Source organism: Chiroxiphia lanceolata, chromosome 1, assembly GCF_009829145.1.
Source record: "Chiroxiphia lanceolata isolate bChiLan1 chromosome 1, bChiLan1.pri, whole genome shotgun sequence".
NCBI lineage: Eukaryota > Metazoa > Chordata > Aves > Passeriformes > Pipridae > Chiroxiphia > Chiroxiphia lanceolata.
The window spans coordinates 149,154,508-149,179,536 of record NC_045637.1 but is presented as its reverse complement, the minus strand read 5'-3'; the positions used below and the strand labels follow the sequence as shown (position 1 = coordinate 149,179,536).

The 25,029-nt window shown below is 43.9% G+C and overlaps 2 protein-coding genes across 14 annotated transcripts in view; one reads left to right on the top strand and one right to left on the bottom strand.

Moving 5' to 3' along the window:
- The window catches only part of KMT2C (lysine methyltransferase 2C), a 194,339-nt gene extending 179,177 nt beyond the window's left edge, over positions 1 to 15,162 (bottom strand). For 4 of the 9 annotated variants that reach the window (XM_032692865.1, XM_032692871.1, XM_032692872.1 and 1 more), the window contains exons 1-2: positions 14,739 to 15,161; positions 14,454 to 14,627 (exon numbers count right to left, since the gene is read on the bottom strand). In XM_032692865.1, the coding sequence (XP_032548756.1) occupies positions 14,454 to 14,626 (173 nt within the window). In that variant the 5' untranslated portion in view covers position 14,627; positions 14,739 to 15,161. Of the gene's footprint in view, positions 1 to 14,453; positions 14,628 to 14,738 lie in introns of all 9 variants that reach the window. The other 5 variants (XM_032692870.1, XM_032692911.1, XM_032692882.1 and 2 more) reach the window with 3 other exon arrangements.
- LOC116789293 (translation initiation factor IF-2-like) overlaps positions 13,946 to 25,029 on the top strand; it is a 42,513-nt gene continuing 31,429 nt past the window's right edge. For 2 of the 5 annotated variants that reach the window (XR_004357971.1, XM_032692967.1), the window contains exons 1-2: positions 14,148 to 14,265; positions 14,632 to 14,797. Coding sequence is in view for 4 of the 5 variants with exons in the window: in XM_032692967.1 (XP_032548858.1) it covers positions 14,653 to 14,797 (145 nt within the window). In the remaining variant the exon portion in view is untranslated. Of the gene's footprint in view, positions 14,128 to 14,147; positions 14,266 to 14,631; positions 14,798 to 15,824; positions 16,479 to 25,029 lie in introns of those variants that run through there. The other 3 variants (XM_032692956.1, XM_032692946.1, XM_032692972.1) reach the window with 3 other exon arrangements.

Genomic DNA, 25,029 nt, shown 5'->3' with positions numbered 1-25,029 from the left:
ATTTGCTTCTTCCTAACTTCTGCTGATCTATGTCTAAGATCATCAATGGATTTTTAAGAATATTATATTATAATCAAAACAACTCAAGATTAAGCCCTAAGTATCAAGCTACAAAAGGACAACAAGCAGAAAAGGAAATGCAAATATTTTTCCTTAGTGTGGCAATCCTACTGAAATGTAAAGGCATTTTACCTTCTAGCACCCCTTTATGCTTCCATGCTACATAGAAACTTGAACCACCCTCTCCTGTTTACAGTTTCTCTGTAAATTCCACTTTCTATGCCAAAGGATTAAACAGAAGACGACTGACTTCTTTTTTTATTGCATTTGAAGAGGTATGGAAGGTCTTAGTTTCTAACCTGTACTAAGTCTCTAGAGATAGATTCCATTGCTAGAAGTAAGAAATAAAAATAAAGGTTCCAAAGTGGTTCCAAATGGTGTATTTCCTCTTCCCTGTTCTCTCTTCTTGTGAGCATGAACCAGATCATATCTGGACCCCAGGATAGGCTGGCAGCATGTCACACAGCCAAGAAACACATTTGGTGTATTAACTACATGCCCACATTAACATACTATGATAAATTTGATTTAAAGCCATTACATCTAAGATGTCATATCTAGCAAGCTCGCTTTTAGAAATAAAATCTGAACAGTAATGTAAGTTAGGTAATTGAAATAGCTTTCCACATAGAAAACATCAAATTCTTTCTCTTATTATGGCTTTGACTGACAAGTTTTGGCAAATAAAACTCAAAAGGCTCAAGGTGTCCTTCTTCCCTGATGTCTTTCCATGCTTCGGCCAAAGGCTACCGTCCCAGTGACAGAGATGGCAGACAAAGCCTACTACTACATTTGATTGACTGATGAATATGAATTTGAGGTAAAAACCCTTCAGAACAAGCCGCAGTGTCCCCTCTTGCCTCTATGGCTGTTATTTACCTGCAGAGCATCAGCACAAATCTCACAAGGGAGCTTGAACTTGAGCTTGAGCTCACTCTCACAAGGGAGCTATACAATGTCACCACTGTCCAGTGCCACAAGGCAAATGGTGATACCAATGGAGAAGCATAGGCTATATCAGGCTAAAAAGCATTTCAAAACCAAAATATTTGAAAGAAAAAAAATATAGGTCTTCAAATCTTGCATTACCTCTGGGAATCAGATCTCCTTAGTCACCTCTTTGCTTTTCCAACAGTGCTATTTTACCTGGCATTGAAGCTGCACAGCACGTGGTGCTTTCTTAGAGAAACACTGCACAAGAGACAGTCTCATGACCCATGTGTTTTACACCATTGCTGAGCGCTGCCAGTGGTAAACTCTGTTACATAACTAAAATGATAATGTAGTATCCTTTAGAATCACAGAATAGTTTGGGTTGGAGAGACCTTAAAGATCATCCATTTCCAACCCCCCCTGCCACACCTTCCTCTAGGCCAGGTTGCTCAGAGCTCCCTCCAACCTGGCCTTGAATGTTTCTAGGGATGGGGCTCTCACCACCTCTCTGGGTAGCCTGTTCCAGTTTCGCATCACCCTCACAGTAAAGGATTTCTTCCTAACATCTGATCTAAACCTGCCCTCTATCATTTTGAAGGCATTCCCCTTTGTCCTATCACTACAGTTCCTGAAGAAAATTTTCTTTATGAGAAAAAGAAATAAAAAGGTGAGCGAATTAATTCAGAAAGGACTAAAAACCAATATGGATGAAAAGACCCCAAGATGAAAAGAAGATGCAAAAAGAGAAGAGGTAGAGCATAGACAATAACTAAACACTCTCAAGCCATTAAAAAATGACTCATTGCTACTGACATGCATTGTTAGCTGCTAGCACAGGCAGGACAAAACTGCTTTCAACAGTGCATGATGGAAATCCAATGAGAAAATAAATTCTGACATATTTGCTTTAAAATAATCAAAATAGCCCTACCCTTTTCTAGAAGATAAACTTTCAAATATACTCTTTAAAAAGAAAATCTGGAGTGCCAAGTGACACATTTCTGACAAAAAACCAATCCCAACATGGTAAGGAAGAAATAATTTATTTAGAATATGTGGAATCACACAGATTAATAGATAAAGCAAGTATCAGGCGACAAAGGGAATAAGGAATGCAGACAATGAAACAAAGAGATTTAGTAAATTATTTTCTTTCAAGAAATAATACACAAAAACACCTACAAAATAAAGGTTATTACACATCATTCACTGTGTAAAAGCAATGGGTACCACATAAATAATGGACACGACCATGAGAGGGCTTGCTCACAGAACAGGAGCATACAATAACTCAAATAGAAAAAGACTTCAGGGGTCAGTTAGTCCAACCTCCTGCTCTAAGCAGGTCAGAGTCAGTTCCCAAAATGGTTTACAAACATTTTGAAGTTCAATTCCTTGTTTACATAGCTGTGCAATTATACACAGTGCTGAAATCTGATGGGGGGACCCTATTTGAAATAAATTACGCCAAGTACAGAGAACAGACATCAGGGCATAAAGGTGATATTCAGATTGCCTAAATCACACCTAAACATCTTTGTCTAGTATTTCCTACTTGATGGCCCTTGTTCAGACCCAACTTCATCAAAACTGCATTTCAGAGATACCTCCCTCTCTCTTCTGACTAAGCATAAAGACTTCAGCAGAATTTGTGTACACTTACTCCTCCTATTCATGAGTAAGCTCCTTTAAAATAGTAAAATAAATATAATTATTCCTTTAAAGCTTTTAAAGAAAACAATTCAGACAGAAACTAGACCATGACAGTACTCCTAGAAAATAAACCTGGGTGGCATGACTACAGGAGCTAGAATTCAGTCTCTGCCCTGTCCCCAAGGCCCATTACTAATGGCTGTTATGGAATATGCTCCCACACCACATGATGTGGTCACTGTATATTCCCCAGGTTCAGCTCAGGCTACATATTGGGTGACAAAAAAGAAAAAAAAAAAAAAAAAAAGAAAAAGAGAGAGAGAGTAAAAAGCCAGAAAAACTCAACAACTTCATCTAACTACATTTATAGTCTTTAGATAAAAGCCCGCTAACCAACGCCTATCACAATACTTTCCCAAATTCTAACTACACAAGGAAAACAGTGCACTCGAGAAGACACAGGATAGCTGAGAGCTGAAGCTTCAACTCAACAAGTTTAAACATGTCCAAGACAGTTATGACTTCACTTTTTCTAAGTGTGAGCACGTTAACTAAGTATAGACAAGAAAATCTCATTGGTCTAAAAAAAAGGCTTTAAAATAACATGGTCAAGCTAACAATTTAAAAACAGGTTCTTTTTGCCTATCAAGACAGTCTAAAGCAAGTAAAATAAAAAGAGACACATGAATCGAAAAAAGTAAACTGAAAATTTTCCTAAACAAATATTTATTTACATTAAGTTATCAGTAATTTAAACCCCCCACTGACAGTGTCTGGTTAACGAGCCTTGAGATCAAGATTTTCTGCTTGTCCATAAAGTAGGTTCACACACAAACAGTACTTTCTCTGTTCTGTTCTACCAGCATAGCCTTATCTGAGAAGACCACATAAAGAGCACACAAAATATGAGGCAATTTACCAAGCTTTTGTATTTATTCTTTACCAACAAATATATTGGTAACAAAGTAATGTATCTCCAAGCTGTTCACAGCACACCACAGGACAAAGGATACTCTCCCATTCCCTTACAGAAAGAGGCAACAGCACAGTGAGCTATGAGACAGCACTTACTGCTACGTGAAAGACCTTAGGGATAATTTCTTTAAATAATCTTGCTTACAGATCATTTATTTCTTGAGTTACCCTCCCATTTCTGGGCCCACTTGTCTCCTAAAGGGTTTCTGAAAGACACTGGCAGAAAAATAAATTAAAATTCCTGCTGAATCTGTTTTGCACTTTCATTTGTGTAACTCTCTACCAGGATGCCCGATGCAGGGTTAATTACGCAAAACGGGAACCTGGAAACATTGTGTGTCAGAAGTAGCACTGAAAGCCAGCATTTCCCAGAGCCTCATGGCTTGTACATCCCATCTCCTCTGCTCCCTCTAGAGCAATTCTGCTGTGAGCTGTTCTTCCTAAACTTGCATCCCCATGGGTTAGAGAACATTAACTGTGGCACAGTGTTTGCCCAGGAGGCTGAAAGTAAAACAGATGATAATTCTATCAGATTCATTGAATTCCTCCTCAAAAAAAAAAAAAAAAAAAACACAAAAACCAAAACAAACCAAAACAAAAACACCAGTTATAGTTACACCAGTAAATTAAACTTAGCTGGTGATGCTGGCCTTGAGGCCGACCAGCACTGAGCAGCCTCCATCCATGCTATCTAATTCCCAAACTCCCACACAAAGCAGCCACATGCAAACTACGCTGGGAACAATGTGTGGCCCACATGAAACCTTGGGCCAGCCTTGAGAACTGCTCGGCAAAGTGGTGGCAGGTCTGGGGCAAAACTGCCCGAGCAACTGCTGGAATCATCTGACAATGGGGACAACAGTGACCAGTGACTCCAAACATTCCCTGTCAGGTTTCTCACAAGCACAGACAAGAAGCCAAGTGCTTCATGTGCCAGAACACTATTGCTGGCTACAGCCATGCCACTCATCAATACAAAACACAAGCAACAGCCATGAATTAGCCCGATTTACAAATGGCAAAATTTAGGGGAACTGAAACGAGCAGCAATTTTTACTTTGAATTTTATTTCAAAATTCCCTTTCCCAAGCCTTTCCTCACAATGGAAAGCATCTGGCCCATTTCTAAGTGAAGTTCTGGTCTCATGTGGTTCAGTGGGTCACAGCAAGAAAAAAAATACTCACTTTTATTACAAGGAAGGGAAAAAACAGAGAAGGAAAAAAGTTGGAGTAGAAACAAACACATAAGCAACAGAGAATGGGAACTAGGGAATAAGGAACTGGAAAGGCTGGGAGAGAAAAATTTGGGGAAGCTGGTAAGTCTTTGGAATCAGCTAACAGAAGCTTTCAGAGCACGTATCTTGAGGGTAAGAGGAGGCCTTCATCATCCATACGTTTAATAGAAAACCAAAATAACAGAACAAACAGCCCAACATGTTTGTGAAAACGCTGAGGACAACTGTTTCACAAAGTTGAGGGTGCCAGAAGAGCAGTTACTTCACACTTCACTCTATTAGGGCAGGCTCCATTTTAAACATCTCAATGTGTACAGTGATTTGGCTGGAAGTGGTAACAAGAAGCACTCGCTGTGCCAAGGAAGGGGGAAAGTGAGAGCAGTACAGAAAGGAGAACAAATTTTTATCTTCAATTAACTGAAATAAGAAAAGCAAATTTAAACAAACTCTTTGAACTTGTTACTAGAATCCCTTGAGACTGCGATTTAAAGGAGGACTGGCAGTTATTGTACTGGAATTTGCACAATGGCAAACTATTCCAAAGCAGGGGAGAGATAGGAAATGTAGTAGAAACAATACGGACTGCATCAAAAGCAGCCAGTAATAAGGGTCTGAAACTAGAAAGAATCATATTAGGAATGGAAACAAGGGCATTTTAATGAATATAAAGGAACAGCATAAATTGTCAGGGATAAAAATCAGAGGAGATAAAAGCACAGCATGCAGTATTACCACTGTGCAATATAAAAGGCAAACAAAGTTTCAGAAATATTTTAGAAGTAAGAAGAAAAACACAAAAGTCTGTACAAACAGCGTTAAAAAAGAACAAATGGATAACAAAACAGGCTCAAATGCCATTTTCTGTATTTCAGCCTTCATAAAACAGATTTATTGCAGCTAAAAACTGATTTTGTTGCTAGGCTAAATAATCAGGGAAATTCAAGTCAGCAGGACTGGAAGGATTTGACACAATGCTTCAGAAACAGACAGAAGTAATCTCTAAGCTATGAATGATCATCTTCCCTAATACAGTCCTGCTGAAAATGCCCTGAGAGAGGCTGGCAACAAAGAGCTACAGCACTCAGAGAGTATTTATTTGCAAATTCTTTTCAATCAAGGTGGGAGAACACCAGGAGAAAGTCCCTTGCTCCAGGACCTGCATGTGGATATTCACACACACAGAAGAGCTGTATTTGACACATGGCTGAGGCTGTGAATATTTTACAGGACAAGATCCTAACAAAAATCATCCTGATGAACTGAAAAGTGGTTCACATCAGCCAAGTGAAACTTAATAAAGATTAGCAATCTTTCAAAGGATAAATCAGGTAAATCAATATTATGTTGCTAATAGAGGTTAACCTTGTTCAGTGCAGAACAAAGGAGACAACCTCCCCATAAATAAAAGTTTATCATAAAAATTGTTTTCCATTTCAGCTGTGGAGTCTTAACTGTGAGTAATACAAGACAAAAGTAGCTTAATCAGCAGTAAAGAATATTTATTTTATACTTTACAAAATTAGTTACTGAAACCAATTGCCTGGAGATCCAGGGGAAATTTCACTCATTAAATACTTCAAAAACAAGTTGTGGAACCACTTGTCAGAAATGGTACAGATACACAACATAGAAGGAGGAGCAAGATCACCCTGAAGTCTTTTTTGGCTGTACAGTTCCATTTATCTGTGGTTGTATAAGAGAACTAAATATTAATTTTATTTAAAAGAATTTCATTGTGCTTCTGAACTCCACACTCCAGGAAAAAAAACCAAAACACCAATATAATTCACATTCTATGAAATGGCTTACTAATCTCCCAATTTTTAAAACAGAATTGCTTCTCCTTTTATTAATAATAATATGGAGCCACCCTATCCTGTTTTGTTGAGAAAACATTCCCTAAGAACACTGCAGAGTCTTCACTCCAAGCCAAGACAGGAGGGTAGACACCATTGTTGGAACACCCCTGGTTCCATGAACCCTGGGATGTTCCAGAAGCCATTCTGGATTAGCTAAGGCTTCCACGTGGCACTCCCAAACAGTCACCTAAGAGGTCAGCAAATGTTTAGTGGCAGAGACAGAACATTTGGACCATGGCTTCACTACCAAAAATTCCTATTATCTTATTGTGCCATACAAGTGACTCAAGTGCATATGCTCCGAGGAAAATAAAAATATAATAGGCAAAATAAAAAATTGGTAAATTTTCCTAAGGCTGATTTCTTTTTTTCCTGATAGCCTAATTAAAACTGGTTTTGGCAAGACTTTATTTTCAGTAATGATGCAGCAGAAGAGAAAAAGGCCTCTTTCTCCCCATGCTCAATGCCAAAAGTCTGAGGAGGAAGTATCCTAATTTGGTAGGGCTTCCAAGAGTTTCTTCAAGTAAAGCAATTAGAATGTTGATAAATACAGCACTGAAAATTAGTAATTATAAGTTCATACTGGAATGGCTGGCAACAGGATTTGGTGCATGTGGGATTTAATAAAAATACTTCCAAAAAATGTGAAAGGAAAGAATATTCTGAAAGAAGCAAGATCTTGTGTGATTTTATTATAGTGCCTATATATTGATATACTTGTAGGAAGGAGCTTTTAGAATACCAGAAACTATTGTTAACATAAAACATTTTACTTACACTGTTATTTTAGGGTACTTCGAATATTCCATTTAAGAATGACTCTGAGGATCAAAGTGAGAACTAAAATTTCTTATTTAATCAATGCCAATGTCTGGGGCAAGAGAGATGAGAACAACTCCTCTGTCTATCTGCTGTGAAGAACCCTCTCAACATTATTTATTTTTTTAAACAACCAATTAGCCAGCATATATGACTACAGGCTGTAAAAATCTCAATCTCCTGAAACAGCTGCTACATTGAAGAACTCAAAAGGAGTCACCCTGAGAACCAAACACCCTCCAGTTTCAGGCAACCAAGGCTCTACCTTCTCAGGCACCACTTGAGGCTGGCAGTGCAGCCCAGAGCTGCAGCTCTGCCTCTCCACAGCCTGGCCCTTGCTGTGGCCTCCTCCCTCGTGCTATCACAAACATGTTTCTTTGCCAGGTTAGTCCTAACCCAGCTCAGTTTCCCAACGTAGCTCACCACAAACGCCTGGGTCAGCACAGGGGACAGAACAAACAGCTGGTAGGGGAGGGAGGGCAGAGCTGCTGCTCCTTTTCACCGCCAGAACCAGCCTAAGATTTATGGGGCTTGGGGAAAGTAACCACCTGATGTGCTCCATACACTCACTGCCTATGTTTCTCTAAGTAATGACATTTCTAGATTTTTAAGGGGTTTCCTACTTCTTTTTCTTTGCTTTCAAAAGCACCAGTGCTATTAGAAGACCTTACTTAATGTAGTTCTTCAAGCAAGTGCCCAAACTTATTTTGACTAACTGAGGAATGGCCATCCTTCTAGTGAAAACAAACAAACAAACAAACAAAAATGCAGAACTCAATGCAAGTTACTAGCAAAAAGTACCTGGTGCAGTAAAATCTTACTTCTCTCTGTCTATGCAGACTATATGAATCATGTAGATTGCATGAATTCATGATCAAATATATTAAACATAGAAAGAGAAAATTTATTTCCCAAAGTTCTCAGTTGCTTAATTATTTAGCAGTTAATAACATTTTAGTGTACCTATGACAGCATTTCTTAAAAAGTTAATTCCATAGCCTCACTGTATAATAATGTAAGGGAGTAATCACCAGTGATGGATAAGGAAACTGTTTTCCCTAGTAATACATGACCTTGCTACTCCCCCAATATTGCTGTGGGACAGCTGGGCCAAGGAGTTAAAAAACAACTCCACCCTGAGAAAGGGAGAGCTTACCTATTCTCAGCTGCCTTGGAAAACCATCTCTCAACTAAAATTACAGCAAAGAATAGAAATGTCCATTTCCAATTACTTATCTTATGAAAGAACAATAACAAGAAGTCAGTAGGAGTTGAACATGCTAACAAGAAAAAAAAATCCATGAGCAAAGCCAAGAAAATTGAACTGTTTTATTGTTTTAAACCAGGAAAAAGTCTCCTATGTCACTGCACGCAGGATGAAGAGATGTCTGGTGTGTAGATGGCTCAGAGAGTAGCAACCAGGAGAGTGGGCAAAGACATGCTGTATGATCAATATGATGAGATTTTGCCATCACACTTGATATGTCACGATACTGTCCAATAGCTCTTGAAGGTCCTCTCACCACAAGTGACAACGGGTCATCAAATACAAACATACAAACATTAACAAACTAACAACTGCTATGTCAAAAAAACCAAAAAGGTCTCAATTCTTCACAGCAAGTCCAATCTGTTTCAAACTGTGTGTCTATTTCCAACATTAAGCCTAACTTCACTCACCCTCAAGACACAAGTGAAGACACCGCAGGAATCCACATTTTAACAGTTTTGAGAATGTGGCAAAACAATTCAGTAAAGCCCACCCATCACACAAGTCCTTACCAAGAACTGAAAACCTAAAGGTTAATGCAGGTATCATTTACCCCCTGAGCAAAACAGCACTGCGAGCAGTTTAAGCCAGGCTCCTATGCAAGAACTACCTAAGGCAGGTGGGGAATTGCTTGGTAATTCGACCGTGGTGGAAGAAGTCATGTAACATGGCCTGCCAAAGAAAATGGCACAAGGCTCCCCCGGGACCCCGCTCCACGTAGCTCAGCCCCGATCTGCAAGGGACTGGAAAGGCCTTCAAAGAGCCAACGTCATGTCACGAAGCCTCACCTCCTCACTGTGTGATCCAGCATGCACCTCCTGGCTTTTGGCCAAACAGTTTGATACACGTGGCTTGTACAGGCCACTGTTTGCTTTAATACTTTAACCCTTATCTGTACAACGGTTGTACAGAGCTGGTCCATCCAAAGACCTCGGTCCTGCCAGGTAGCAAATGACCTTCCCTCACTACGATCGTGTGCTTAGGAACATTTTTATTCTACACAACGCAATATAAACTTTACATTTGCAAGTGTTAAATTTTGAAGTGAGAAAAGGGCAGGCAAGTAAAGACACAGATATAACAAAGAAGGTGTCTGATGAACTAAAGAAACACAGCTGAACTATAAAGCTCCAACCAACACATTAACATTCTTTTGAAAAGCGTATGTATCTTTAAATACTGGCCTACCCTAATGCAAATGCAACTAAAGTGATAATAAAAACTCTCAAATAATCATTTCCTGGCAAAAACGATATGCTTAAGGCTCCTCAAAACTATCTGCATGTGTGAAATCGATGGCCTTTGCAAACCCACTGCAGTGTACGTTGGCCAAAGTAATGAAAAAGTAGGATGGAAATTAAAGCACAGATAATTAAAAATAAACACACAAAATGCTTTCCACAAATTTCATGCTTTTTGAAATCATTATCCTATGCTGTTTTAAACTGCACACATTTGCAAAAATAATTTGTAACATACATCAAAGATCGATGGATGCTGAAAATAAAATTTAAAGTGAGCTTAGACATTGAACTACAAAGTGACTGTTACCAGGGTTGCAATCCAGGAAACTTCTGCTACTAAATTTTTCTAAGAAGCTACATCTGTTGGTGCTGCTTATAACCTGTAGAGATTAACTAAGCTCTAGTACTTAAAATAGATTAAAAAAAATGTTTACTGCACCTGTACAATACTATTCTGATACATTTTGATGAGTAACCAGCTGTTCATACAATGACAATATAGTTGAAACAGAACTCTTCCCCTACAACTTCTTTTTGATCACATTCCTGTTCTTCAGGTCCATACCCTGGAACTTGAGCTATAATCCAAGTACAGGATTAAAGTTTTGAAGATTTCAGGCCATGCAATGAGATGGCACCTAATTATTCCCATTTTTCCCATACAATACCAGCAAGAGCTCTCTTTTGACCTTGCATCTGAAAGCTTCTTTCTTCTCCATCATGTCTTAGCTTCAGTAATACAACTTTATCCTCTTTTTTTGACTTTCATAAGTGCAATCTCTCTGCCTTTTAAATTTATTTGTAAGGTGATACTACAATAACATTTTCCTCATTCACTGCTTTGATGATAGTTCTGTGTGTTCTTCCTTCTTCCTGATGAACCATATCATGAACAGCCTACTTGCTCTCACATTCAGGGCTCTGCACAGCCTGTTCTTGCTCCACCTCTCCCATTGGAACCACTGTTCTGTACAGATACTCCATTGTCAGAAAGCAAGGGAGAAAATACGGGTGTTGGTCTGGCACTTCAGGCAGGAAACAAGCTATCTGTGAAAATCCTCAGGGTGACAATGTTACCCTCTCTAAATACATCCTCCAAGTCGGATGCCTCTGAATCATTCCCCGATGCTGAGATAGCCAGGGTACTTGAACTTCTGCATGTTCTTTTGCTCACAGCATTCTCACAGCTCCCTCCTGCTTTCTCAATACATTTCTTACATTTACATGCTGTCTTATCTTTACATTTAAATTAAGAAATTGTTTGTGAAGAAGCTATCTTTGCTTATGCATTTGTACTGCCTGTAGTAAAATGGTGCCGAGGCCTCCAGGCACAATTACAATATAAATAATAAAAATGAACTGTTCACCTAAGATCAACTCTCCTGACAATGCTATCATGAAGCTACATCCTTCAAACAGTGATAAAATGCTGTTCCAGCATCACATTCTACCATCTGTACCTCTCCAGGTACTGATGGTACTGATTCCCAGTTCATCACCCACAGGAAGCCTCCACAGTTCCCTGTACCTGTCTGTGTGCACAGCACCACTGGAGTTCTTACTGATAACCAGATAAAACACAGAATGAGAGAGACATGGGCAGCACTGTCCTACTGAAGAACCCTGTGCTCCCTTAACGTAAGTCTACTTCTGGGAAGAGTTGAGAATCCTTGGCATCTCACAGGAGCAGATTTGAGGCAGTTTTCCATCTGTCTGCTTAAACTCATTAAATTTACTAAAAAACATGGCCTTCAAGAGGGTAAAACACCAACCTACAGCACTCTCCAATATGGCATCGTTCTTTAATGGAAGCATCCATAGCTGAGGAATTATTCTATTTTGAGTTTGCCAGTTTAATGCAGGGCTCTTCATTTTACCATTACTTAGACTGCACTTAGACTGAACATTCAGTGGAACATTTCCTATAATGGGATAAAGCAGTTGAACAATTTGACTGGCTAATAGTGATTTAGACATGTGATTACAGTACAGAAAATGGTCTGACATATGCTCTTTTATCTGGTTTACATGAGGCACATTAATCCAACTGGAAAGCACAGAAGTGAAAAGGAAGACAAGACAAGTCATAAGAAGAAGATAGAAAATATTTTTACTTAACTTATTTCTACATTTGATAGGCTAGTTGTAATTAGTATTTTGTAAAACTTACAAAATAAAACCATTTTCTCCCCAAAATGGATGCAACTAAAAAAGACCCCTTTATATCTACACCATGAAAGTTAGAAAATAACTACTTTTTATAAAATCCTGATTTCCAAAGCATTTATGACTTTTTCATAATGCCTTTACCAACAGTATAGGATTTCCACAAAGATGCAGCAGGACACACAGCCAGGAACAATCAGAGGGTGAAGAAAAAGAGTATTGATTCATTTTAATTTTTGTCTCAGCTAATTTAATTTCCAGCTCTTACACAAACACTCATGTCAGCATAACTCCATATTTTTACAGGAAAATTTTATTTCCTCCTAAAACTAGACAACAACATTCCTATGACAACACAAACCTATCTGAAGACAAGGAATTATCTCTTTAGCACCCACTTTTCCTCAAGAGTGTATACACAACCTCAAACTGGCCTAACAAAATATGCTAATTTTCACAAATTACAATATTTAGGTTCTTTGTGCAGACCAGTACATTTCAGTGGTATTTTTCTTCAAAAAAACTCCTTTAAAATAAAACATTGAAAGGTTTCCTATGTAAGGTTTGGATTCTGTACATAGAAATAAAAACCAAGTACATAAAACTAAGCTTAAAGGAAATGAATCCAAGAACTTTACTGCTTGTACATATTTGCCAAGTACTTTCAATGATCACTATATGAAAATTTTTATCAAGTGAAGAGGTAAGATAACGAAAAGAGGGAGCTGCACCAATGCACCTTCCCCAAAACCAGGTGGGACATGAGAATCTTTGAAGGGAAACTTTCATAAACAACAACAGCAAAAAAAAAAAAAAATCCATTATCCCAAACTAATACTAATTCTGTCTATAACATATAGATGTAAAAACAAGCAGAGGAAAGCATAGCCTTTGCACGTGTTTAGGTCCAGCCCAGCAGAATCCCCTTGTCATGTTTTGGACTTCCACTGTGACCTTATCGTCGGACTTGACCTTAAAGGTCTTTTCCAACCGGAATGATTCCAACACGGAAACTGGCAGTGAGGTCTGGGGTGGGCGTTCAGGGAAGCGTCAGGAATTCACCAGGACAAACACACTTGGGGGTGTCAAACCGAGTGCGTCCCTCAAAACAAAGGGAACAACCTCTGAACCCCGAGGCTCGCACAGACCCCGCAGCGCAGAGGCTGTTTCGGCCACATCACGACGCTCCCTTCTCCAAACGTGCTGCCCAGCTTTCCCCATTACCGCTGCCATCAGCTATGCCATGGCAAGCTCCATCCTACTCAAAAATAACCCGCGGGGGAGCGCAGCCAGCGCGCCAGCGGCGCTCCCCGGGAAGCCTCTCGCGGAGCCCAGCCTGGTCCCGCACCTCGGGCACCCACAGCGGGGCCACCCCCCGGTCCACCCCACGGCGCTCGGCACTGCGGGATCCCCGCCCGGGGCTGCGGGAGCGGGGCGGCCCCTCGGGAGCGGCCCGACGGGGCGGGGGGAGCGCCGGGGCTGAGGGAGCGCCCGCGCCCCCGGCGGGGAGAGGCCGCGGTGAAGGGAGATGTGCCAGCGCCGGGGAAACCAGGCTCCCCCCGCCATCCTTCTCCTCCACCCCCTCCCTCCGTGTGTTTGTTGTGCCTCGGCACCGTCCCGCCGGCGCGTCCCCTCGGAGCGGCGGCCGCTGACAGCTCCCCCCGCGCCGCCCAGAAACTCCTGCCTCAACTTTGCGTGTGTGCGCGGGGAGGGGAGGGTGAGGGGGTGTCCTCCCTGCCACCCGCCGAGAACCGTGCTTTTCCTTCCAAAAAAAAAAAAAGAGGGAGGGGGCATAACAAGGGGGGGAAAGCGCCGAGGAAGCACCGTCAAAGCATAGGGAGCACCCAGGGCGACGCTGAAAGCAGCCGCCGAGCGTCCTGGAAGGGAACGGACCCAAAAAGGAGAAGGGGGAAGGTGCAATAGCAAGGGGGGAAAGGAGGAAGAGGGCGAAGGGGGAAGAGCTAAAGAGAAACTCCGAAGGAGGAGGAGAAGAAAGGAACAGGGACGGTGAAAGAAAAGTGGGAAAGGGAGAGCAGGCGGAGGAAGACAAAGGTGAAAAAGGAGGAGGAGGAGGGGAAAGTGCAAAGGGGAGAGGAGGAGAAGAAAGAAGGGCCCTTCTCAAAATGGCATTAGGCAGAGGGAGGGGGCGACGAGCAGCGAGACTCCACTGACAGCTCTGCCTGCGCCTGGCCGCCTGCCCCGGCCCCTCTCTGCCTCGCACACACAAACGCTGAACTTACTTCTTTCTGGCTCTCTGGAAAGGGGAAGCGCCATCTTTGCGAGGCCGGCCCCTAGGTCTTTTGTCTGTGGCTGCTGCTGCTGGGGGGGGAGCTCCAGGCTCGGGGGGCTGCTGCTGCTGCTGCTGAGGCGGCTCCAGCACCGCCACCACCAGACTCTTGTCCTCCGTTGACATCCTAGTCAGCAGGACGAGAGAGACACATGGATGATGATGATGAGGATGAAGATGAGGATGGTGATGGGGATCCCGATGCTCCTCCTGCTCCCGCGGCTCCTCTCCTCCTCACCTCCGCCTCCTCCACCTCCGCCTCGCATCGCTGGCCTCAGCCGCCGCCGACCAGCACAGGTAGCAGGGGGAGCAGCATGGGAGAGCGGGAGGAGGAGGAGGGGAGCGGGAAGGGGGGGGAGATGAGGGGGGGGGGTTGCGAAGAGAAAGCGCAGAGGAAGGAAGGAAGGGTCTCACACACAATAACCCCCTCCCCGGCTCGGCGGGGTCTGTCGTGGGGCTGGGGGAGGTGAGGAGAGCGAGCGAGCGAGAGAGAGAGAGAGAGACGCGGCTGGTCCCGCCGCTGGGCGCCCCCGCTCAGAGGCCCCGGGCGCTGGCGGCGGCTCCGGCTGCGGCGCTGCCCGGCTGCGGCGGCCGCCGCTTCATTGTACCCTGGCCCTGCGCCCTCCCCCCGCGCAGAGCCCCCGGGGGCGGAGGAGGAGCGGGCGGCGGCGGCGGAGGCGGCGGGGGCCGAGGCCGAGCGGAGGAAGTTTTGACAGCTCCAGCTGTTGTGTGTGTGTGTCGAGGGGCTGAGTCCGGCCGGGCTCCGCGTCCCCTTCCCAGCCGGGCCGGGAGCAGGAAGTTTAACTTTGGGGGAAAAGAAGGAGGAGGAAGGGTGGAAAAAAAAAAAAGAGAAAAAGGGGGAGGAGGAAGGAGGGGGAGGAGGAGGAGGAGGAGGCGGTGCCCTGCCCCCCCCCCCTCCCCGCGGGGTGGAGAAGGGATCCCGGCGCTGCCCTGGTGTGTAACCCCTCCCGCTCCCTCCCCCTCCAACAGTGCGACACATAGACACAGCGACCGACCGCCCTCCTCCTCCTCCCCTGCCGCGGCCCCACACTGCGCCTGCCCCGCCCGCCCCCCGGCGCAGACACCCATCCGCCGCCACACTGACCTCACGGGCTGGGCCGGGGCCGCGCCGGGCTGCGGGGAAACTGCGGAGCGGCGCCCGGACCGGACGGGACGCGGCGCCACGGGGCGCTCCGAGCACCCACCCGCACCGCACCCCCGCGGGGGCTGCCCGGCCGCTCCGGCGCTCCCACACCCTCTCCCCCCGCCCTTTTCTTTTTATTTATTTTTATTTATTTATTTATTTATTTCCCTCGTGGAAAAGAAAAAGCCCCGTCTGGATGAGAGTCGCCGCTTCGCAGCGGGGAGCCCCCCGCCCCGCCCCGCGCTCCCCAGGACGGCGGCCCCGGGGGCAGCGCTCGATGCCCGCCCTGGCGGCGCTCGCTCGCTCGCTGCACCCCCGCCCCGAGTCGCGGGGGGACCCCCAGGGAGGCGGCAGGAGCCCAGCGGCTCCCCAGGAGCGCCCCCCCTTCTCCCCGCCGCGCGTCTGCGGCTCCGGGGCGGGGGAGGCGGGAGGAGCCGCGGGCGCACCGGGGGATGGGAAGGGAAGGAGGGAGGGAGCAGAGTTCAGCGCTGTGTGCGAGGGAGACAAAGTCTGGGGAGCGTGGCCGCTTTCCAGCAGCTCGGGCTGGAACAGCTGCGGCCGCTCGGGGCGGGGTGAGGGGGGGGCTCCCCGGGCAGGGGCCCGGCTGGCTGCCTGCCCGCCCGGCTGCGGGGCGGGGTTAAGCCTCATTACACGGGATTTAACGTGTCCCGGAGGCCAGGAGGGACTTGGGCTCTGAGGGGGGGGGGGGGGGGGAGGAGGGAAGCGCGGCGGCGTCGCAGCCGGAGAAAAGTCCGGCCACGGGGCGAGGAAGCGGCCGCGCCCCCGGACTTTCCTCCCGGGCGCTGCCCCGACTCGCTCCGGCGCCCGCGGCGGGAGCGGCACCGGCGGGGCCGCTGGAGCGGAGCTGGCCCGGGGCCCCCCCCGCCCGGCACCGCCCTCAGGGCACCCCCGGAGCCGCCCTCCCCGCTGCGGGGCCCCAGCGCGGCCGGCCCTCCCTCTCTGCCCTCTTTCCTTCCCTCCCGGGGCCGGAGCGGCGGGCGCGGAGGGAGCGGTCTCGCTGCGCAGATGCTGAATCACGAAACGGGTCGCACGGACAGAAAAGGAACGCGGTGACTCGTGTTCGGGAACTTCGCCGGACTTGCAGACGTGGTGGGGAGCTATAGACCCCCAAGGCTGCGAGTAAACACAGCTCGCACTGAGCGTTACTCCTGTGGCGTTTGGGTTTCTGTGTTTGAATCCCAGTTACTAAAATGGCCCGGGGTAGCACAGAGGTACAACGAGGAAGGGAGGTAAGGAGGAGCTGATGTTAGTCGCTATTTTTTTTTTTTTTTGACGTAAAAATAAACACAAAGCACTCCAGATCATTACAGTGCTCTTCCTTCCCGAGTTTTTCACTTGTCAGCTTCAAAATACTAAATAAAAAAGGTATGCTGTGGCCTTTTGCTTGCCTGTTTTCCTCAGAACCGCTTCATAACAGAATGCCTTCGTTGATTCATTTTCTAGGTTTGTGAGTAATTAAATTAGACTTTCGTGACATTTTCATGTAAGGTATGAAATACACTAGAAAATAACATCTCTGTCTATACACATACATATACAAATATATACAATTATATAAAGCCATCCCTTTTGCCAGGCAAGAACAACAGCTGGATTGTTAGTGTGACTTTCTTGGCCCTGTCACTGAAAATGTACTCCTTTATGCCAAATTAGAATATATATCCTGAGCTAAATGTTTATGTTATGAAGTCTGCAAATGACAGCATGGGTATACTGTTCATACAGCTTCAAATATGGGATCTTAATCTGTTTACATGTTGTCTAATAGAGGAAAGCACCTTTGAATTTTGTTAAGTTAGGATAATTTAACTGAAAACACTTAATACTATACAGGCCCAGACTTGGGTGGAGTAGGGAGAAAAAAGGCAAGGAAGGGGAGGGAGAGGGAAGGGAAAGGCCACAGCCTCTGCACAGTGGGATCGCTGGTGTGGCATTTGCTAGAGTTGCCAGGTTGCCATCTGGTCTACTGAAAAAAATGGCCATCTCCTGGAGCACTGGCTGTGTGCATGCGGATCCGCTGCACATGCGCCACGGCCTGGGTGAGTCTAGGATGTGTCAGAGCCACTCTGCATGTGCAAATTGATTGGAGCTGCGACACGTGAGCACACCGTGGGCTCTGATCAACTGCTCCGTGTATGGGGAATATCTGTCACATCCCACGGCAGAAATACGGCCGGTGAAATCGCTGGATTCACTTGTCCGCCAGTGCTTCATCTGGTCCTCCCATGGGAACATTTTTTAACACCTTTAGACCACCTGTAAGGGGTTGAGCTTAGGGTTTTGTCTCTTATAACAAAAACAGATGTGTGATTTTAATTTTTTCTCCTTTTTTTTTTAACATATTAGCTATGTGTATGTGTAGCTAACACAATATAAAATCGGTTGGCTTTGGTGGAGCGTGGTCTAGCACAAGGACTTGTGCTTGTGAGTTTTACTGCTGTTCCTTATCTCTATGTGTCCAAACACAGCTGGGCAGGTCTGTGCTGTGAACTGCTGCAGCCACTGCTGTGGCAATCAAAGGTGTGAAGAACCATGTAGGATCGAGAGAGACTCGTGAGCAGGAACCTGAAGCGGAGATGGAATTACTAGGAGACTGTATTTGCAAGCATTATCTATCACTCAGAGAAGGCAGAGGGACAAGCTAGGAAACGTGTCACCAAACATAAATCCAGTGTGGGAGTGCTTTGTTGATTCAGGGTATTTGAACAGTTCTCTCAGGAAAATTTTTATGTTTATACCTTGGCCACACTAACCACCTATTATAAATTATCACTGTCTGGAAAACACACATTTTTACAGCAAATATGCAATATTGAATGAACAGGTTCTCTTCTTTACTGAGTGTTAAGAGATCCTCCAGTCCATTGTAAACTAACTCAGGTGAGCTGACACACCTGGTTTGTTTTTTTTTTTTTTTTTTGACTTTCTAGGCAGGCAGCTCTGAAACTTTCAACTAGAATTTTACATTCTATCCTTTCTTAAAATAAACATTTCTGTGGCTTTGGAGTTGTTTCTGAAATGCAAGACCTTTGCAATGCTGATTAAACAAGGCGTGCTAATGGTTTTAATTTCAAAACAGCTTAAATTGTCCCAGTGTGCTTAATGTTCATAATAGAACAAGTTGAAGATGAGATGTTGTCTTAAATCAGCTAGTTAAGGAAAATGATCCTGTTGTAGAAATAATTAAAGGAAAATGACAACCAGTATGTAAGTACCATTTTGCCTTTATACAACTAAAGTGATGTATGTAACAGCAGTAATGAGAGAAGTATTTTGGATTCTATCAGGAGTGGCATCCAGGTACTTTCTTTTTTATGACATTAGTTCAGAATTCTGCCAGTTTTAAGATTGTTCAGCACTCTACATAAAGCAAATAAAAAGTTTAATTTTTGTTTTCTTCGTACATGTGTTCCCATTGCAGAAAAGTCCAAATTATCACAAAGGCTTTTTTTAAGCTACATCAGCGACATGCTAACATTTTAGATGTTCAGTATACTGAACCACTTTGTCTTAACCTGTGCTAAATTGATAATTGGCTGTGTTGAACATCTGCTTACCTCCATGTGCTGCTCTGAAAACCAGGGAGAGCTTGGTGCCAGTCCCATACCCCACATGGCCATCCCTGTAGCAAACTTCAGGATAAAGGTGCAGTGAGCAGTCGAGTGCAGTAACCACAGCAGCTGCCCATGATATTTTTTTTACATCTGCATTCCTATTCACCCAAGTAGTTCAGAAATAGCCAAATTACCATTTTCTAGAATTAAATAAATAAGCCCAAGATAATCTAAGAGTTGTAGACAAAGCCTAAGTCAAGTGATAAAATCGGGATTACATCATACAGATACGCGGCTCCTAGTTAATTTGTACTAAACTTGGCTGGAGTACAAAAAATGTTAGCATATGTTAATTGTCATATGCTAACAAATGCGTTGTAGAAACCTAGTTTTAAACTTGAAATGTTTGTTTCTTCTTTTCATCAGTTTTGCTTATTTGTCATCTCGTAGACCTGCCTTACTTTGGGAAACAGCACAGCCTGGATAGTGGGCATGACCTATACACCCTTGAGTGATGGTGACTTTCCCAGCAGTTTGGTGGGATGCTTTTTGCTGCACATGGTGGGGAGTAAGCCTCACTTCTCATCCCAAGCAGCATTCCCAGACAGCTGGAGAACTCCAGTTATCAGGTGCTCTGGAGCAGTGGACAGGTACTGTGGAGGTCCAGACTGCCTGAAATCCATCTAACTGCTTTCTTTGGAGGCAGCTCACAGTCTGTGAGGAAAAAACATTCCATTCCAGTTCATGTTTTCTCACCTGCTCCCCACCGTGAAATCCCCTCGCTTCTGTTCTACAACAGCTGCTCCCCTCACAAACTGACCCACAGTTTGTATGAACATGGGCTTGCACAGCCCAGGCTCCCCATCCCCTGCCTGCTCCCACCTGATTAGTTCAGTGGGTGCTAAAGGCAGCGTATCCCACGCATCCCACGCAGTGATGGATGTGCCACCTCACACCTTTGCACCTCAGTCTCACCAAAGCCTAAGGCCTTTTCATCCTATTAAGCTTCTTTGACTGGGCTAATGCGACTGAGAAACACACCTTTTTTATCCATTAAGATGAGGCCAAAAATGTTAAGTGCTCAAGATGCAAGCCCCCAGGGCTTCTCTATATATCGAGTTATTACACGTGGAGGCTTTTATCTTCCTAAGAAAATGTTCTTTTTGTGCACGCCAAAGTGTGAATTTAAAACTAGTGGTTATAGTATAACCCTCATGCAGAGTCACTCATTCTGGCATCTTCTGGTTTTTTTCTGCTCAGATAAAGTCTAACTTCTTTAATTGATGTAAGTGAAATTAAAAAAAAAAAAGGTACTTAGGCTGAGTTTGTCCGCATGAGGAATTACGCTTGCCTGCCTCTGGTAGTGTTATTAATAATACCTTCCAATGTGGAGCAGCTTTGTCTATTAGGAATGTTAATTTTGCACATGTTTGCGCTTAGTAGGACCATCACTTATTTACATCTGAATCATCCTATTTTGACAAGTGGTAGCTGATGCACTCTACTGAAATCCACTAAGTTATTCCAAACCCAGGCCATGATTCTGGGGTTGCTAAATTAGGCAGAGAAGTAACTAGATGCATAAATAAGTTCACTGAAGACAACTACCTCCTGGATAAGGTTTGTTCTGTGTTTAAAAATTTGCAGAGATGCTTAAATTCTTCCTAAACTAGCAATTTATTTGTTCTTAGAAGGAACAGTGAACTGTGCTGTGTTACGTTGTATCATTTTAGCATCCCTGTGAAGTCACATAAAGTATCCACAAGTTACCTTGGGAACTTCAGTTCCATTCTTTTTGAATTCCTGTCTGGTTTACACATTTATGAAACTGTAATTTTATAAACTTTAATATTCTGAGTTTTAATTTTGACACCTATGTGGTGATGGGCAGCAGAGAAATAATCTTTCATTCAAATATTATTTGTTACATGGGTTTTTTTAATCCGAAAAGGTAGAATTCTAATAGTTTGAGTAAAAATCAATTTAGTACCTGAAACCAGTATATGCTAAATACTGGCTGCACTGCAGATAGATGGAAAAAACCCAGAGCCAGTAGCAAGCACCCAGGGCAGTAGCTGGCCCCTTTGTGTGCCCCTTGGGAAAGACAATAGATTGCTGTGAAGTTGAGACTTTATCACGCAGAAAGTCAAATAAATGTCTGAACAGTGTTTGCTGTTTGCAGGAGTGGTGCATTACCCTCAGATTACTTAGTAGAAATAATACAAATCTGGCCATGAAGCAGGGGAAAAGATTTGTTTGTGTGCAATCCTACATTTTGTTTTAGTAGGACTATGTTTTTATTCTGTGGTTTGCACAGCACCTTGAGCACAGGGGTCCTGGTTCCTCACCTGAGATCTTGGGTGCTGTGATAATAGAAACTTAAATACCATTAGTAGAAATAAGCTTGTCATATGTTGCCAGTTTTGCAAGGAAATAATCTGTCTCAGACAGGATGGCCTCACTTTTCGTGGAGCTGTTACAATGTGGGAGGGGCAGGTGCCTCGGGTTGTAGGGAGGTAAACACCTGGACACAGGTGCCCAATCCTGTTTACAGCTGTTTACTTCAATAACATTATGTGTCTGAGTAAGAAGGGCAGCATTTGGCCTTTGGTTTTTGAAGTGGATTGCAGACAGTTAATGGGAACGTGTCACATACATGAGTTCCAGACAGAATTCAGTCCTTCACTTCTTTAATAACCAATTTTTTAAACCAATTAGCTACATACCCATATGGAAACAATAGTAGAGCCTTCACAGCCAAGACTATACAGAGATTCTAAATTACATATATAATAAAGGCTGTGCATGTGTTTTCTGGCTGAGAACCATGTTATATTTCAGCCTCAAGCAAAAATTTTCTCCAAGCTTTAGCCCCTCAACAAAAACACACTTTTTAATGAAAGCCCTGACACCACCTTAATTACAGTGCAGCAAATATTACCATCGTAATCCCATTTCATCCTTAGGCAAGGAGAGCATCCCTGGGGGCCTGGCTGCCAGTGACCAGTTTTGCAGAAACAACCTTTTCCCCAGTGCATTTTTTAATTTAACCTGTGCTGTGCTGCTCGAAGGGGAAGATGCATGGGGAGCTGCTTGTGCTCATCTCCCCAAGCTCCTTGCAGCCCTCCTGGCACTCCCTGCAGCCCTGGGCCTGGAGGATCAAGTGGCACCCAGGGATGCCCAGCCTGCAGCCAGCTCTTTGTCTTCCCCACAGCCTCTCTGCCTGCCTCCCATGGGAGAGCAGGAACCAAAAGTTCAGGTTCAGAACCTTTGTACCACACAAGAGTCCAGTTCTAGTTCCAAGCTGCTGGAAGAGCCACACAGACTTTTTTTTTTTTTGCTGGCCGACACACTTGAGAAAAATCCTTGTTTTGGATCCAGGAACGCAGGGGGAAGGCTCTCCCAATGCCAGTCCTAATCCAGGTGGGTGAGAACAGAGCTGTTGGAAAAGCAGGGCTGTGCTGTGCCCAGCAGAGTTGTGTTCATTTGAAGCAGCCTTGCAGTGTCTCCAGGCTTTCACAGTGTTTGGGTGGGTAAGTAAAACGTGCTTAGTTTCTCATTACCAAATTGATTCAGTGCATAGATTTTGGGGGGGGGGGGGACTGCAATATTGATGGGACAAATTTGCAAGGCTGTGTGAATCTGGGGTCTTTCCTTACCAGAAATATGGGGAGATATATGTACACGTATATACACAAGGGTATACTTGTGGTGCTTACACTTTTTTCTCCTGCCTTCTTAAATCAAAGTAATAAATCTGTATAATCAAAGGAGCTAGAATAATCAATCTCTCCAAATTGATCTGAAAATCCTAATTAAGGGCTAGAGAGAAATTAAACATGAGGTTTCTTTTTCTCTCTGCAACATTATCAATTACAGTACAGTTTTCTATTACGGAACTCCTACAATTCTTATGTACAGAGTAAAATCATGCAACTGAGATACTTTCTCTAAAAACAAGCAAAAGCCCTATATCTGCTGGGAGGACATTTTTGTTATCCTGTTCCCTTCTATTTAGGTTCTCATATGGTGTTAATCACCATGGTATCTTACAGCTTTGTGAAAATATAGTGCACCATATGTGATAAATCACTAATATTAAAAATGAAGATGCTGGATAAAAATATTCTTCCCAAATCTAAAGCAGAAGAGTTGCAGTAATGGACAAACCCAGACAAGCAGCCTGAGTAAAAGGAACCATGTGTATGAATACAAGAGATGGGGTCAGAATCATTCCTTAGGTGATAATATTGCATCCAGTCATTCTTTGTGAGTGTGAATGGCACACTCACTCCTTTCTTCCCATGCTTCAGCTCACTAAAGCACAGGGACTGGACTATGTTCAAGCCATCTCCTGTTCCCTACTTTTCACTGCAGAGGAGTGCTAGCCTTGCAGTATTCAAGGGCATCAGTCAAAAGAAGATAATTTGCCAATAAATGCAAAGTAAGCTTGTGTATTTGTTGTTAATTAGGTGCACACATAACTACAATCCAAACATAAAGCAAAATGTGGGACTGTACTTCCATTGGAAAGAATGCACTGGAGTGGTCATAAGTTATCCCCCCAATTGGTAATCTCAGTTACATATTTTCTCATGGTTTTTCACTTCCCACTTAGTTTCAGCCAGATCTGTTTTCTATTTATACTGTAAGTGTCAACACATAAATAATTCTCTCTGTTGTATCCCTCACTACTGCATTCTTTTTCCTGATGGAATAGCAGAAGTAATTATATTTATAAATGGAATGCCTGTTTTGCCTAAGTATCGCATATAATTCCCTTCTGTAAGAGGGATTTTTATAATTCCTCTAAAAATGTCTTGGCAAGGATCAACCCACCAGTTGGTAGTGTGGATCCAGCCTTTAGGGACAGAACTCAGAATTCTGATCCCTTTGGCCAACAGGCAGGAGGGCACCACATTAAAAATGCTCTAGTTTGTTTGAGAGAATGATGCTGATGTTAAATACGTGCAATTATTAAGCGTGCCAGAAACCAAATTCTCTCAGAGTTGCTTCCCACCTGTGGATTTCACTATTCAGCACAGAATTATGTTGGCAACTGAAGAATTCTTCATTGTGGATGGCTGTGGGAAGATATTAATCCTGTTCTTCAAGTAAGATACACTCACTGATCTACTAGACCTGCTCCACCTCTACTGTGTCATGTTGTGAGAGGAAATCAAAGGAATTCCAAGTGAAAGGACAAATAATCTCAAGTCCTTCTTATCCCCTTTCTACCTGCTTTTTCAGCTGCTTTTTGCAGACAAGTTAAGATGTCCCTTGTTCAATGGGAGTAGAGCAGAGGGAGATCTGTTGTGAGCTCTGCATTAAGAGAAGTCCAGTCTTACATCTCTGGCTGCTCCGTGAGAAAACCTCAATCAAACCCATTATATGGGGATGGTGGATCCCAGCCACAGGCAGTTCACAGCTCACTCACTGGATGAAACAGCAACAGGCCTCCTGGAGCTGATCTACAGTACAGGAGGAGAAAATCATTATTTTCTTACTGGGTTCTGCTGTCTGTTTGTGCATGGGTGTTCTTTTATTACAGTTTCTCTAATATTTGCTTTGATTAAAGGTGCCTACACCTACAAAGCAGTGAGACATTCTATTCCTACAGATGTGGCAAGCTTGAGGAAGGTTGTATTGGAGCATTCAAAATTGGTATCCTGTGTGGTTTAGGAGCTGAAAATGTATCTGTGTGTGAGAGATGTGGGTGATATAAGGTGGGTCCTCGGCCTTGGTGTAAAAAGTTCCTAAATCTCTGGAGTCTAACAGGGTTTGAAGCATGAGCCTGCAGACTGGTCAGC